Source organism: Scardinius erythrophthalmus (genome assembly GCF_964197995.2).
Source record: "Scardinius erythrophthalmus genome assembly, chromosome: 12".
Classification (NCBI taxonomy): domain Eukaryota; kingdom Metazoa; phylum Chordata; class Actinopteri; order Cypriniformes; family Leuciscidae; genus Scardinius; species Scardinius erythrophthalmus.
Window position 1 is genome coordinate 12,571,981 of NC_138232.1, and position 13,447 is coordinate 12,585,427.

Consider the following 13,447-nt stretch of genomic DNA (forward strand, 5'->3'; position numbering starts at 1 on the left):
TACAAAATGTGCATTATATAGCCAGGGAACTCCCTAGATGAACTGTAAAATGATGTTCAATGGATTGCTGATGTTACATTTGAGTGCAAGGAGATAAATCACAAAAGGACGGAAATGGTTCAATAAACTTTATAAGCAAGAACCATTCATTAGCATATGGCTGCATTAGTCCACAGGATCTCATTTGGAACAAAACGAAAAGCTAAATTAGGCTACGGTAACTGGCTCATAGTGCACTCCAGCTGGTACAGAGGATGAAGGCATACCCCTGCTCTTTCGCAGGGGAAAGAGCAATGCAGCTCATCAGACTCTGATAACACTGAAGGGATTTAACAAGATAAAGGCACACATTAGCACTTAAGCAATTTAGTTGACGAGTGCACTGGCCAAAAAAGGGCACGCTCTCATGATCTGTTTGTTCGCTGAAGCTACATACTGTCATACTCTTCCCTCATTAGTTAAAACATCAAATACAAACAAATTATGTGAAAAGCAGTATGTGAAAAACATTTTGAATGACCATTTTGGATAAAAAAAAGTTAATTAATATATTAAAATATAGTTAAATGAATTGTATTTTTACCAAAAATAAAAAGTACTTTTTAAGCATTTTATTGTAATTTAAGATGGTTGTATGTATATTTGACATACTATATCTAGTGATCAAATCCTGACAATAAAAAAAAAAGGAAATTTACAGCCAAGACAAACAAACAATACTAAAAATAAAAATTTTGCTCATTTTCATTTGCTCCCATACAACTTAAATGGACCAATTATCTGCACAACATGACTGAAGCCCAATTATATAATTTTGCATGAGTGGCGCGAGAATCACCATATTGTGTGTATATACATTACAGCTAATGATGTGCAACCCATTATAATTCTATTGAGAATTTACCACTTTAAAACGCTATGGAGAAAGTCAAACATGATCTAAAACCGCCACATAAATGAAAAAGTCTGATGAAAAGAGGAGAAAACATCATATTGCACCAACATGAATTAGAAAGCTTTTTAAACCATTCATGACTAGAATTTATCACGTTTTATTGTATTTATTGTGGTAAATTTTGAAGTACAACATAGAATCAAGAGCTTTAAAGTCTGGACCTTCTTGAATAACTGACTGAATAATCAGTTTGTTCTAATGTGTTCTAATGATGACTGAATGATATTAGGAAAAATCTGGCCTTCAGATATTCCAAGAGATGACATGACTTCCTGTTTGAGGCCCTGGTTATGTGATCAGTTAGTTCTCACCTTAATCCATAAAGAACTGTGCCATCTGGGTGCAAGCGGATCATGCGGTTCTTCACCGTGACACCGTGGACGAAAGACTTCTTGTCATTTAGGAAATACGTGTCAGGAACCCAGAGTTGGTCAGCTACCCGGTTGTCTAGAGTAAGATTGAGAGGGATTCCAGAATATGCTAGCCGCTTGTCCCTCCAATACTGCTGGAAATACATGGTCAATGTGTAGTCCTGTAGAAAAGTCAAAGAGAAACATTAGCAGTTTGTTTTATCAAACAAAATTATTATAAAAAAAAAGCACCCACAGCATTTAGTTAAATCAGCCATAAAATTTACATTGCAATTTGTATAGAAAGAACAGAACAACAACAAAAAATTCAGTGTAATAAACAATTGTGTTAACAAAGCTAAAGCAATATGCTAAGAAGATATAGGGGCTCAAAATATATAAAACAATATATTATGTCAAATATTGCCTCTTTGTGTCTTCAATTCATTCCCATTTGCGAACTCTCTTCATGTGGCACTAGGTAACCACAAAAAAGAAAAGAAAAAGAAAAATAATTACCTACATTTTCACAATAAATTGTGAGGATACACGTGATGTATTTAGGACCATGTGATCATAAATGACAAAATTCTTCAAAGTGAAAGGCCTTTTGAGAAAGCATTCAGCCGCTCACTTTTGTTCTGGAATGACCCTTCAAGTTGTGTCCCCTTCTCGTAGTGTCCCTAAAGGATGCAAAAATGCCGTTCGGAATTCACCCAAGATTTTGGAACAGAGCTCACACACTCTGTTTTTCCTGAAGAGTCAAAAGTGTCAAGGTCAGAAACAGAAATCTAAAGGCTGTGGCCTTCAGCAAATAGATTTTCGGTTGTCTGAGTATTATTTATAGAAGCGTCAAAGTTGGATTGAAAACAAGCTGCCTTCGGCTTCCATCTTTCAAGTCTGTCTGCCACGAAAACGCATCTCTGCGAGGCAGTCTGGTGTGTGCTGCGCGGGCTACGGATTCACATTAACATTGCCATATAGTCTCAATAGTCCACTCGACATCAGCTCGTAGAGCTATACTATATGACCTCAGCGATTCACAGTATAGAAATTCAATCAAACTAAAGCTTTGGCATGATAGGCCTTATTTGGGCCGCCTCTGAAACTCAATGAATTTTAAAAGTGCTGAAATCACAAAATGTATGGATCTTATTTGTCCCCTGGGTCAAATTTGAACCTCTGAAATCCAGTAGGAAGCGCGGATGTGTGTATGTGTGTACTTTGTGTGTCTGCTATTAGGTACTCATGGGTAAAATGAAGACCTGACATGCTGTCCACCGCAATGTGCACAACCTGTTGATGTAATAAGAAGTAATTCACTTAGAAACATATGTTAGAACCGGGCTATGGTCCCTGGGGCTGCCTTCAGACTGTGCCAGCTGAGCAGAGGCTGTGCAAGGGAGCGTGTAAGCCGAGTTCATTAGCTAACGAGATGAGGGGGACGACATGACAGGGACACCTTCTTTATGATTACTAATGTCTGTGATTCCCTCTCTCTCTCCGTCTTCCATTCTTTCCAGCCCTATCCCTCTTCCTGCTTCTTATTCTCCTCCTTTCTCCCTTCATGCCTTTCTGTAATGCTTTTGTTTTAATTAATCCCCTAAATTACACTGATGGATACAAATCATTTTCACAATAAATTATACCCTACATTACCAAAAGTATTACTAATGCTAATTAGTATTAAGAATGCTTCGAAGTTCTTAACCCAGCCAATGTTGGGTAGTAGCAACACAGTAGTGAAGATTTAAAGGCATAGTTCGCTGAAAATGAAAATTCCGTCATCATTTACTCACCTTCATATCATTTGAACCTGTATGACTTTCTTTCTTCTTTTGAAATTCAAAAGTAAGATTTTCTTTTTGTTTTCTTTTGTTCGTGCAATGAGAGTCAATGTTCAAAAATATGAATCAAAACTATGTGTGTGTGTGTGTACGTGTTCTGCAGAAGCAAGAGTCATATGGGCCAGGACAGCAATAGGGTGTGTAAAGTAAAATTAAGACAGAATTTTCATTTTGGGTTGAAAAGTAATATACGTTAGAAGCAACAAACAATATAAGTTCATATACACCATTTAAATATTTTGGTGTCAGTAAGATTTTTCCTCCCAAAGAAATACATACTCTTATTCAACAAGGATACATTAAATTGGAATCACGTTTACCATGTTTACCACAAAAATATTAATCAGCAAAAGTTTAAAAAATATCCCAACAGGAAATAAAAATAAAAATAAATCTTGAGCTACAAATGAGCATATTAGAATGATTTCTGAAGGATCATGTGACACTGAAGACTGGAGTAATGATGCTGAAAATTCAGCTTTGCCATCACAAGAATAAATGACATATATATATATATATATATATATATATATATATATATATATATATATATATATATATATATATATATATATATATATATATATATATATATAAAAAAAATTACTGTATTTTTGATCCAATAAATGACACCTTGGGCATGAGTGACTTCCTTCAAAAAAATAAAATAAAAAAAATAAATATCATACTGACCCGAAACTTTTGAAAGGTAGTGTGACTGCAAATATATATATATATATATATATATATATATATATATATATATATATATATATATGTATATATATATATATATATATATATATATATATATATATATATATATATATATATATATATATATATATATATATATATATATATTTACTATTTGTTATATAAGCTACATTTTGCCAAACAGCTTGTGCAGCTAGCCAGAATATATTTGCTAATTAAGTATTTGGTAGTTTCACCTCTGTTTACTTTTTGTTATATTTTGTGCACAGTTTTCCCATCAGTAAACAAATGTACTTAGTAAATTGTCTAGCCGGAGACGAAGCAGAGGATACTCATCTCTCAAATACCTGTGTGTAGGGCCATTTGTGTCTGGTAATGTTTTCTTTACTATTTTCCATACAATAGCATCTGCTCAGAGACACTACCATCACAAATTACACAAAGCTAATGTTTAGTTATGAATGATTATAATCATGTACTGTATCACACACAGTCCATTAGTCAAACATGATCCAGACAAGCAAGAAGTGCACTGAAAATTGTAAAACCAGTGTCGTTTTCATGTATGTTTAATAATGGAGTAAACAGATGCTGTCGTGCCAGCTGAGCGATTTGATACTTTAAATATCTAGGGAACTGTGCTGCAGTGGTCACACAAAACATAAGGCATCAATCATTCATTACTAGGCAAAATTTTATAGTAGTAGATTCAAGCTGCAAGAAGAAAACAGCTAAAAATAAAGGCATCTTAAGATGCTGCTTGCTACATCTCAGGCTATGACTCCACAGTAAATCATTGTTGTTGTTCTCCACTGAGAGGGATTCCCTCATGATAAAGTGACACCACATTCTGACATATACACTACTTCCCCTGTCCCACAGATAAAAATAACAGATGAAACGCAAGAGAAACAAACAGAGAGACATTATTTCAAATCTGAAACTGACAATCTAGTAATGTAGGGGCTGATATCAAACACATGGGTACTCACAAAAGAACTGAGACGTAGATTTACCCCTGCTAGATTCAGATTACAGTTACCAGGCTGGAAAATGTATTTTTATTTTATTATAAAATAATCACATTTATTATAAATAATAATACTAATAAGTTAACTTAACTATAAATATAATAATATTTTTACACTTGATATTTACAAAACTATAAATTATATATATTTATAATATAATTCTAATACTATTATTATAAATTATTATTTTTATTAACAATCTGGAGTGACTTATGACATAGAGGGCCCTATTTTAACGATCTGAAACGCAAGTGTCAAAGCACAAAGCGCAAGTAACTTTGTGGGCGGGTCTTGGCGCTGTTGCTATTTTCCCAGCGGGATAAATGACTCTTGCTCAGGCGCAAATCTAAAATGGGTTGGTCTGAAGTAGCTTCATTATTCATAGGTGTGGTTTGGGCGTAACGTGAAATAAACCAATCAGAGCGTCATCTCACATTCCCTTTAAGAGCAGACGCGCTTTGTTCTAAAGCAGATTGGTATTATAACGGCGGATTTGCCAGGCGCGCGCCAGGAGCGGTTCACAGCCAAGGAGAGCAACGCTCTCGTCAGGGACGTTGGGGATGGAGAAACCCACCCAAATTAACTTAGGTTAAAAAGGCGTATGATAATTTGGGTAAATGTGTAAGCTAGATGTATGCTTTTATAATAAATTGTCTATCTATCTATCTATCTATCTATCTATCTATCTATCTATCTATCTATCTATCTATCTATCTATCTATCTATCTATCTATCTATCTATCTATCTATCTATCTATCTATCTATCTATCTATCTATCTATCTATCTATCTATCTATCTATCTATCTATCTATCTATCTATCTATCTATCTATCTATCATAATAATGTATGATTGGCAAAAAATGAAAACTGCTGCTTCTGTGTAGATGAGAGAATCAAAGTGTATGCGCGTTGTGCACACGCTACATTGATTATGGCCAAGCATGCGCCCTTAAAATAGCATATGAATAACATGCGCAACGCGCCACTGACTTTAAACTATTTTTTCCTGGTTAGTGGCGCAATTGTTTTCTAAACCTGCAAAATAGCATGAAGGAACGTTTGCGCCGGAACACGCCTCCTTTTTTGAGCTGAACCGCCCAGGGAGCGCAAGTTCATTCCCTAGTTTAGCGACGTGCTTCTGTGGAGGGAAAAGCGCGCTTTGCGCAGGTGCAAAATAGGAATGATACATGCGTCGGTGTACAAAGTCAATTGCGCTGGGTGCAAGATAGGGCCCAGAAACTACACTTTTCGCCATATTTACGCCCTACATTGTATTTGAAAACACAATGAAAAAAGTTTGTGAAGAACAGGATCAATCATAGAAAAGAAAAAAAAAAAACTGTCAATAAATGAGACCCTCTGGGAGGCTGAGGTGATAGTGTCATCAGCTGGGTGAGGAGTGTGTGCTCTCACACAAAGACAAGCTTTCAGCATGCCAGTCAGAGAGCATTTACGTCAACCTACCACCACCAGGTCTGCTGGGAATACCAGAAAAACAGCAATAAGAGAGATTCCTCTGTGCAGTGTCAGCGTGAAACTTCACTGATCCGTATTGTGGGTATTTAACTTGCTAGATGTAATAAATAGAAAAGTTTAAAAGATTGTTATGTGTATAAATAAGCAAACAATTGTCGCATTTAAAGATGAACTTTCTCCTATCCTAGCTTAATGTTCATTTCTGATTGGTACTTAACAAAATGAATGACTTTACAGGTACACTCAAGACATTGTTTATATTGTGCTGGTCATACAGAATAAATGACTCTTATGAACTGGTTCTTGTTAGTGAATCAAAAGCATACAGTGCAGCCATTGTAGTCTGATTCATGAATGACTAATGAGCTTACACTTACCATGAGGCCTAAATCAGTGTAGTTACATATACCAATGTGGAGTTAAATATATACATTATGCAACATTGGACCCCATTGACTTTCACTGTATGGACACCACTGAGAAAATTTTCATAATATCTTCCTTTGTGTTCCAAAGTGTGAACAAGTATTGGAAAGTAAAATGACGGTGAGTAAATGATGACAGAATTTTTATTTTTGATCTTTTTGAGACTTTTCTGTCCCTCCATTTACAGCTACACAACTACTACTTTTACGCTTCAAAAAGTTCATAAAGAGATCGTAAAACGAATCCATATGAATTGACCGGTTTAGTCCAAATTTTCTGAAGAGACACGATCAGTTTATGTGACGAACATTGAATTTAGGTTTTTATTCACATATAAACATTGATCAAAGCTCAACCGAACCTGCTTGACGCGGGAGAACAAACCTCTTGTGAAAGCTGAAACCTTCTCTGTAACACACGAGAATGAACCTCATTGTATGTTTATATGTACCTTAAAGGAGAACTCGGCAACTCTAGCGAACTCTAGTCACTTCCTCGCTGATTTTCCCTTTTGTTGTCGCATGTTTTCCCCACGAGCTCCCCCTACAGCTGTGGGGGGGCGTATATTTCACAACACGGTCGTAAAAAACTCACTTGCGGCGGCCTCCTCCCCCTCTCTACCGCTGCTCATGTGCGTTTGTTTTGATCGGAGCAAGCCAACTGTATCGTGTGGAGCTATGTCTACCGAGGTGGGTAATCTGGTAATACATCATACATGCGTGTGTGTTTATGTTGAATTGCCGTAAAGCGATTCGTGTTTCGCGCTCGTTCTCGTTCTCGCTTCTCACGAGACTTCCAATTTCTATTTTGCCCGGACGGTAGTCCCCAAGTTGCAAGGTTGGTTTTCCCAATTTTTTTTGTTTTTTTTTGTTTAACCATCCAAATGATTTCTAGACAGTTTTATTAAGTTAAAAAAGTTACCAAGTTCTCCTTTAATAAAAGCCTAAACTCAATCTGTTCAGCATATAAATCAATCGTGTCTCTTCAGAAATTTTGGACTATACCACTCAATTCATATGGATTGTAGATGTCAAAAGAGGGACAGAAATAGCTAAGATTTCATTAAAAAGATCTTCATTTGCATTCCACAGATGAACAAAAGTCTTACGGGTTTGGAACGAGTGAGGGTGAGCAAATGGTGACAGAATTTTTATTTTTGGGTGAACTATCCCTTTAAGAAAAATTCCTAATGGCTTAAACTACTTTTGACTCCAGAAGCGTTGGACTCTTGCATCCTCTGCTCAGAAATTACATCTGGCAGCCCAAGGTTCAGGTCGGTCGTAGAGCCAGTTTTCTTTCATATGATATTGATTTTCCTCCTGACATCAACGTGCTTCCTCCCATGCAAACAACAGCATTGAAGAAAGACAACCGTGTGTAAAGCGCACAGGAAAAAGAAAACTTCCTGGTAACAGCGGATGAATTCCAGAGAGAGGAGAGAGGCACTCATCCCCAGAGCTCTGCAACTCAACAGGCTGTAGTTAACATGGTGTTCAAAGAGGCTGATGTCACAGCGTGATCTTGCTGCTTGCCCTCTCCATTGCCTGCTAGTGCTCGGCAGGGATAAGCCCAGGAGCTTTGCAGTGTGTCAATGAGACTTTCAACAGGAGCTCCAAAGTATCCAACAGGACATTTTGGCGTGATTTAAACAGTGGAATGTCCTCTTAACTCCATCTATAATTGAAGCGGAGAACTCCTGGATGTCACCTTGCGGTTCACGCAAACTGTTTTTAGAGGGCACTTAGACCGCAACATGCTCCATTTGCCTTCAGGTCATATGACACATACTGTACCAGTCGCTGGAAGGAAATGGTTCCCGGAGCACACCTATTTATCCTAAAGGTGGAGATAATAGGCACTTAGTGAAGTTCAGAGTTAACACTTCTATACACTGATATTACGCCTGATTGAACAATTACAGGCCACAAAGCTGACTATCAAGCTAAAAATAAAGGGGGCGAGCACAAACAAAAGACTAAATATATTAATAATTCCAGTCTCCTTGACGACGCTCCCTCTCTGCAGAACGCCCACACAGGCTTGCTGAGCTCTGGGCCGATACCTTGTGCGTTTCTGAGGCTTTCCGGTGCATTCTTCACTTTCTGTGCCTTTCCTTCTCTTACTTTCACCTTGAAAGCTCTTTGACCAAACTCAGCCATCAGGTTACAGCTGCATTAAATTAAAGGAAACCACCAGCATTCATTAATGGATCATTGTAGTGTTTCTGAAACCTTTTTATTTTTAAATATGCCACACAAATCAACTTATTCATCTGACAGTTTTCAACACAAAGCTTGACCAGAGAGCAGCAGGTATGATGGAGCTTTTTGTAGATATAATTACATTTTCAGGCAATACGCTTTAAAAAAAAAACTGTAATTTCATAAAACCACCCCCACCTACCTCTTCACCTGGGTAAGTACCACAAACATCTTCAAATCCATACTAAAGATGATATTGGTTTCCAGGGCAACCACTTATACTTGCCACACACATTGTGCCAGAGCGATCATCTGCTGTGTATCCATGCAGCACTATCACACTGAATATGTTTCATTCGTGTTTGTGCATGGATGAGAATGTCAGTCCTGTGCGTCAGTAGCACTTATGAAATGTTCCCTGACTTCAGATGTTGTCAAGAAAGGCAAAGACTACCCCTCAAGGAGAAAGAGAAAGAGAGAGATTTATGATATTCTTTTAAATGCCTCCATAAGCAATTTGAGGATCTCTTTCAATCTCATGAAAGCATGTCTAGGTCACATTTAACCCTAAGTAAAAATATGTACAAGATACATGTTCCATAATAACTAAAGTCTTGGAATGAAGATGTTTTGCATTTGGACATTATTTTCATGAACATTAAACACATTCCCCCCCAGATTCTCATAGTGAGTACAGATATATTGTTTCTATTTCTATTATTATTTTTTGGTCATTTGTCCTGGTGGGGTTCTTTAAATTCCTTTAAAATAATAATAAAAAAATACGGTAACACATTATTTTGCAGTGTCATTGTTACACGTTACATAGTTACTCTAGTTATAACTATAAACTATGCATAATTACATGCAACTAACCCTAACTGAACCCTATAGTAAGTACATGTAGTTAATTAATATAACTCAGTACTTAGATGCATAATTACACTTTAACAAGGACACCTTAAAATAAAGTGTAACCATAAATGCATTCGTTTTTCTATTGAAATCAGCAAATATTAAACCTAATATTAAAAATATGAATGAGAATCAGATTTTTTTTTAGGGAATTTTTTTTTTTTTGTCCAAAAATTATACACACACACACACACACACACACACACACACACACACACACACACACACACACACACACACACACACACACACACACACACACACACACACACACACACACACACACACACACACACATATATATATACACACACACACACACACACACACACACACACACACACACACACACACACACACACAAATAAATACAAAAATATATAATTTTATTTCTGTGTGAAATGTGACGGGGACATACTCTTGGCAGGTTTTGTGAGATTCACCCCCTGATTGAACACAGAACAGCAGCAGTATATTGATTATGTCTGAATGCTTTTGATTTCTGAGAAATATTCTGCTTGCTAACAGCACATTTTGACAGGGTAATTTAATGCCGCCTGTGCTGGGCCCTCCTCGAGAGGCTGTGTAAGCAGCACGGTCCGTTAGATGCAAATTGTATTTAATTCATTTTTATGGAAGAGTGTAATATTTTCAACAATTTTTTCCCTTTCCCAAGCAATCTTGCTGACAGACAGCTTTGAATGGGATATTTCATGCCATAATTCTTGCACTGCGACTCAACTCTGTGAGTGAAAATATGTCTTTGCGTGAGTAATGACGTTACCACTACCCTGATTTTAGAAGTGAAGACAGAGAGAGAGAGAGAGAGAGAGAGAGAGAGAGAGAGAGAGAGAGTACAGTAAAATGTAATGCACATAAAGCAAATCTTTTTTTTACTCAAGGCACTGACTTTACCCCACTGACAGGAGAGCATGAGAGCTTTTAGTCTTTAACAGCCCTGCCACTTCCGGTCTGAAGACAGAATACAGCTGAATGCACTGACATCTAGAGCACAACATTGAAAAGTAGACCTTAATAGACAGCGCATGGATCATATTTCAAGCTGAAGCTGTGTCTACATTTTATGTAATACATTTGAGTTACAGAATGTTTTACAGATTTTTTCCAAAATAGCAACTGTAGAACCATAAAGGTAAAAGGAAGAACAATCCAGGTTCATTACAAGTTAAGCTATAAAATAATTGTCCAAAACAAATAAAGATTGTGTTGTGTTTTCACTGGAATACATTTCCACTGAAGGTCTATGGTGCACCAGAATAAACTTGAAAATACTGTATTAAATATAACCAGACTTTACATTACATGACATATACATGTTAAGATGTGACTATTGCAACTGAATTGCTTGTCTGAGCAATCATTCAACTTTTACAACTGTGTGAAGGGACGCGACATAACTGCTATATGCTTAAAGTCCCCCACATATCCAGAGTTTCTTAAACAGTAGTCCCACCACTAAAATAATGATTTAGACAACTTTACAGCTCAAACGACAAATCCTAAGTTTAGTTACTACCCACTGTAATTTAGAGCTTGTTTTGAAGCCCGAACATCACTTTAACTTTCATGAACAAAGTTGTGTATTGTTAGACCATAACCCAACACAGTTGGATTAACAGAAATGTCTCAGAGCTTTAATTGTACTGAACAAGAAACATTGGTGTAACTTTCAAGAACAAACTTCAGGGTATGATATGATTATACTACAACCTGTCACAGTAAAGAGTGATTCTTTTAGAGCTTGAGCAAAAAAAAAAAAAAAACAATGAAGATATTCAGAGGAAACCATGGGAAAGCAGCAAAAAAAGAAAAAGCCTCTTGGGTAAAAATCTGGAGTGCATCTCAGTGTAGCTGCGCTGTCTCAGTCTATGCGTTTCAAAGCTGTGGGGAATCCACAAATTCTTCTGTAATGTCTACCCATGTCACTACTGAACCTCTGGGACTGTTACTTTTGTCATACAACGTGACGGCAAGACACTCGAAACACATCCACTCCATTGACTTCATCCTCCTTGGTTTCATTAACACACGTACTAACTAAAATCTTGATGTGTTTCATGTCTGTCTCTGGCATGTCAGTCTAGCTAATGAGGTACCACAATTAAACGTTCAACACACACACATGCACACACACACACCGCCTGCCCACCTGACACTCTGCAAGTGCGAGCCTCATTGCCATGGCAGCTGGCTATTTATACACTATGCCACAAAATCAGGCCTTGTCACAGTCAACAGGGGCGTAAGAAAAGCCGTGGATATGTCAGTCAATCAGGACATGTTTTCCTGTGACTCAATGACTAATGGCAAGAGTTAACAGGTTGGACTAAACATGGCTGGATGAGGCAGTTGTGCAATTCTGTCACTATATTACCACCAACAATCTATCACACACATCACATACAGTTACACCTGCCGTTTAACAGTCTAAATGTCAACAGTTGAGCAACATTTACTTTGGTGAAATAGACATGACTCCTGACTCCACTGAGGGGTCAAGATTTTGTTATTATGGCCCTGTTAGCCCTTACTTGTAGGCTATACACACTGTTGTGGAAACAGCTCATGGTTGACCAATAGGGGTTTATCTTCGGCCATGTAGTTTTAGTGTATATACTTATATACACTACCAGTTTGGAGTCAGTGTTTTAATGTCTTTGAAAGAAGTCTTTTATGCTCACCAAGGCCACATTTATTTTATAAAAAAAAAGTAAATTTGTGAAATAGCATTACAAATTAAAATGTCTGTGTTTTTATTTCATTTTGTATGTTAAAATGTAATTTATTCCTGTGATGGCAAAGCTGAATTTTCAGCAGTGTCACATGATCCTTCAGAAATCATATTCCACTATGCTGATTTGGCACTTAAGCAACATTTCTAATTATGATCAATGTTGTGCTGCTGAATATTTTTGTGAAACCTTTGTTCAGAATCCTTTGAATGAAAGAAAGAGAACGGAACAGCATTTATTTGAGATATAAATCTTTTTTAAAATGTGACCCTGGACCACAAAACCAGTCACCTGTTTTTGAAATTGAGATTTATACATCACATGAAAGCTGAATAAATAAGCTTTCCATTGATGTATGGTTTGTACAATGGTTTGTGGTGAAAATCTGGAATCTGGGGGTATAAAAAAATCGAAACATTGAGAAAATCGCCTTTAAAGTTGTCCATTTATGTTCGCGATTGTGTTGCATTCACACACACACACACACACAAAAAGTTTTATATATTTATTCGTGGAACATAATCTTTACTTAATATCCTAATGATTTTTGGCATAAAAGAAATTGTTGGCTATTGCCACAAATATACCCGTGCTACCTGTGACTGGTTTTGTGATCCAGGGTCACAAAAAATAAATGTCTTTACTGTCATGTACTGTACTGTATGTTCATTGCATCACTGCTTATAATATCGTAGAAAACTTCTGAGGTGTATCCAGCCCTAACCAAAAATTATATACTTTGTAATCTTCAGTCCAGACACAGACACAAAAAC

General features: G+C 36.8%; 1 protein-coding gene across 4 annotated transcripts in view; it reads right to left on the reverse strand.

Moving 5' to 3' along the window:
- Window positions 1-13,447, reverse strand: part of gabrb3 (gamma-aminobutyric acid type A receptor subunit beta3) — a gene marked incomplete at its 5' end in the record, with an annotated part of 76,762 nt that overhangs the window by 31,620 nt on the left and 31,695 nt on the right. For all 4 annotated transcript variants that reach the window (XM_081380089.1, XM_081380088.1, XM_081380091.1 and 1 more), the window contains one exon: window positions 1,267-1,487. In XM_081380089.1, coding sequence (XP_081236215.1) covers window positions 1,267-1,487 — 221 coding nt within the window. The remainder of the gene's footprint in view (window positions 1-1,266; window positions 1,488-13,447) is intronic.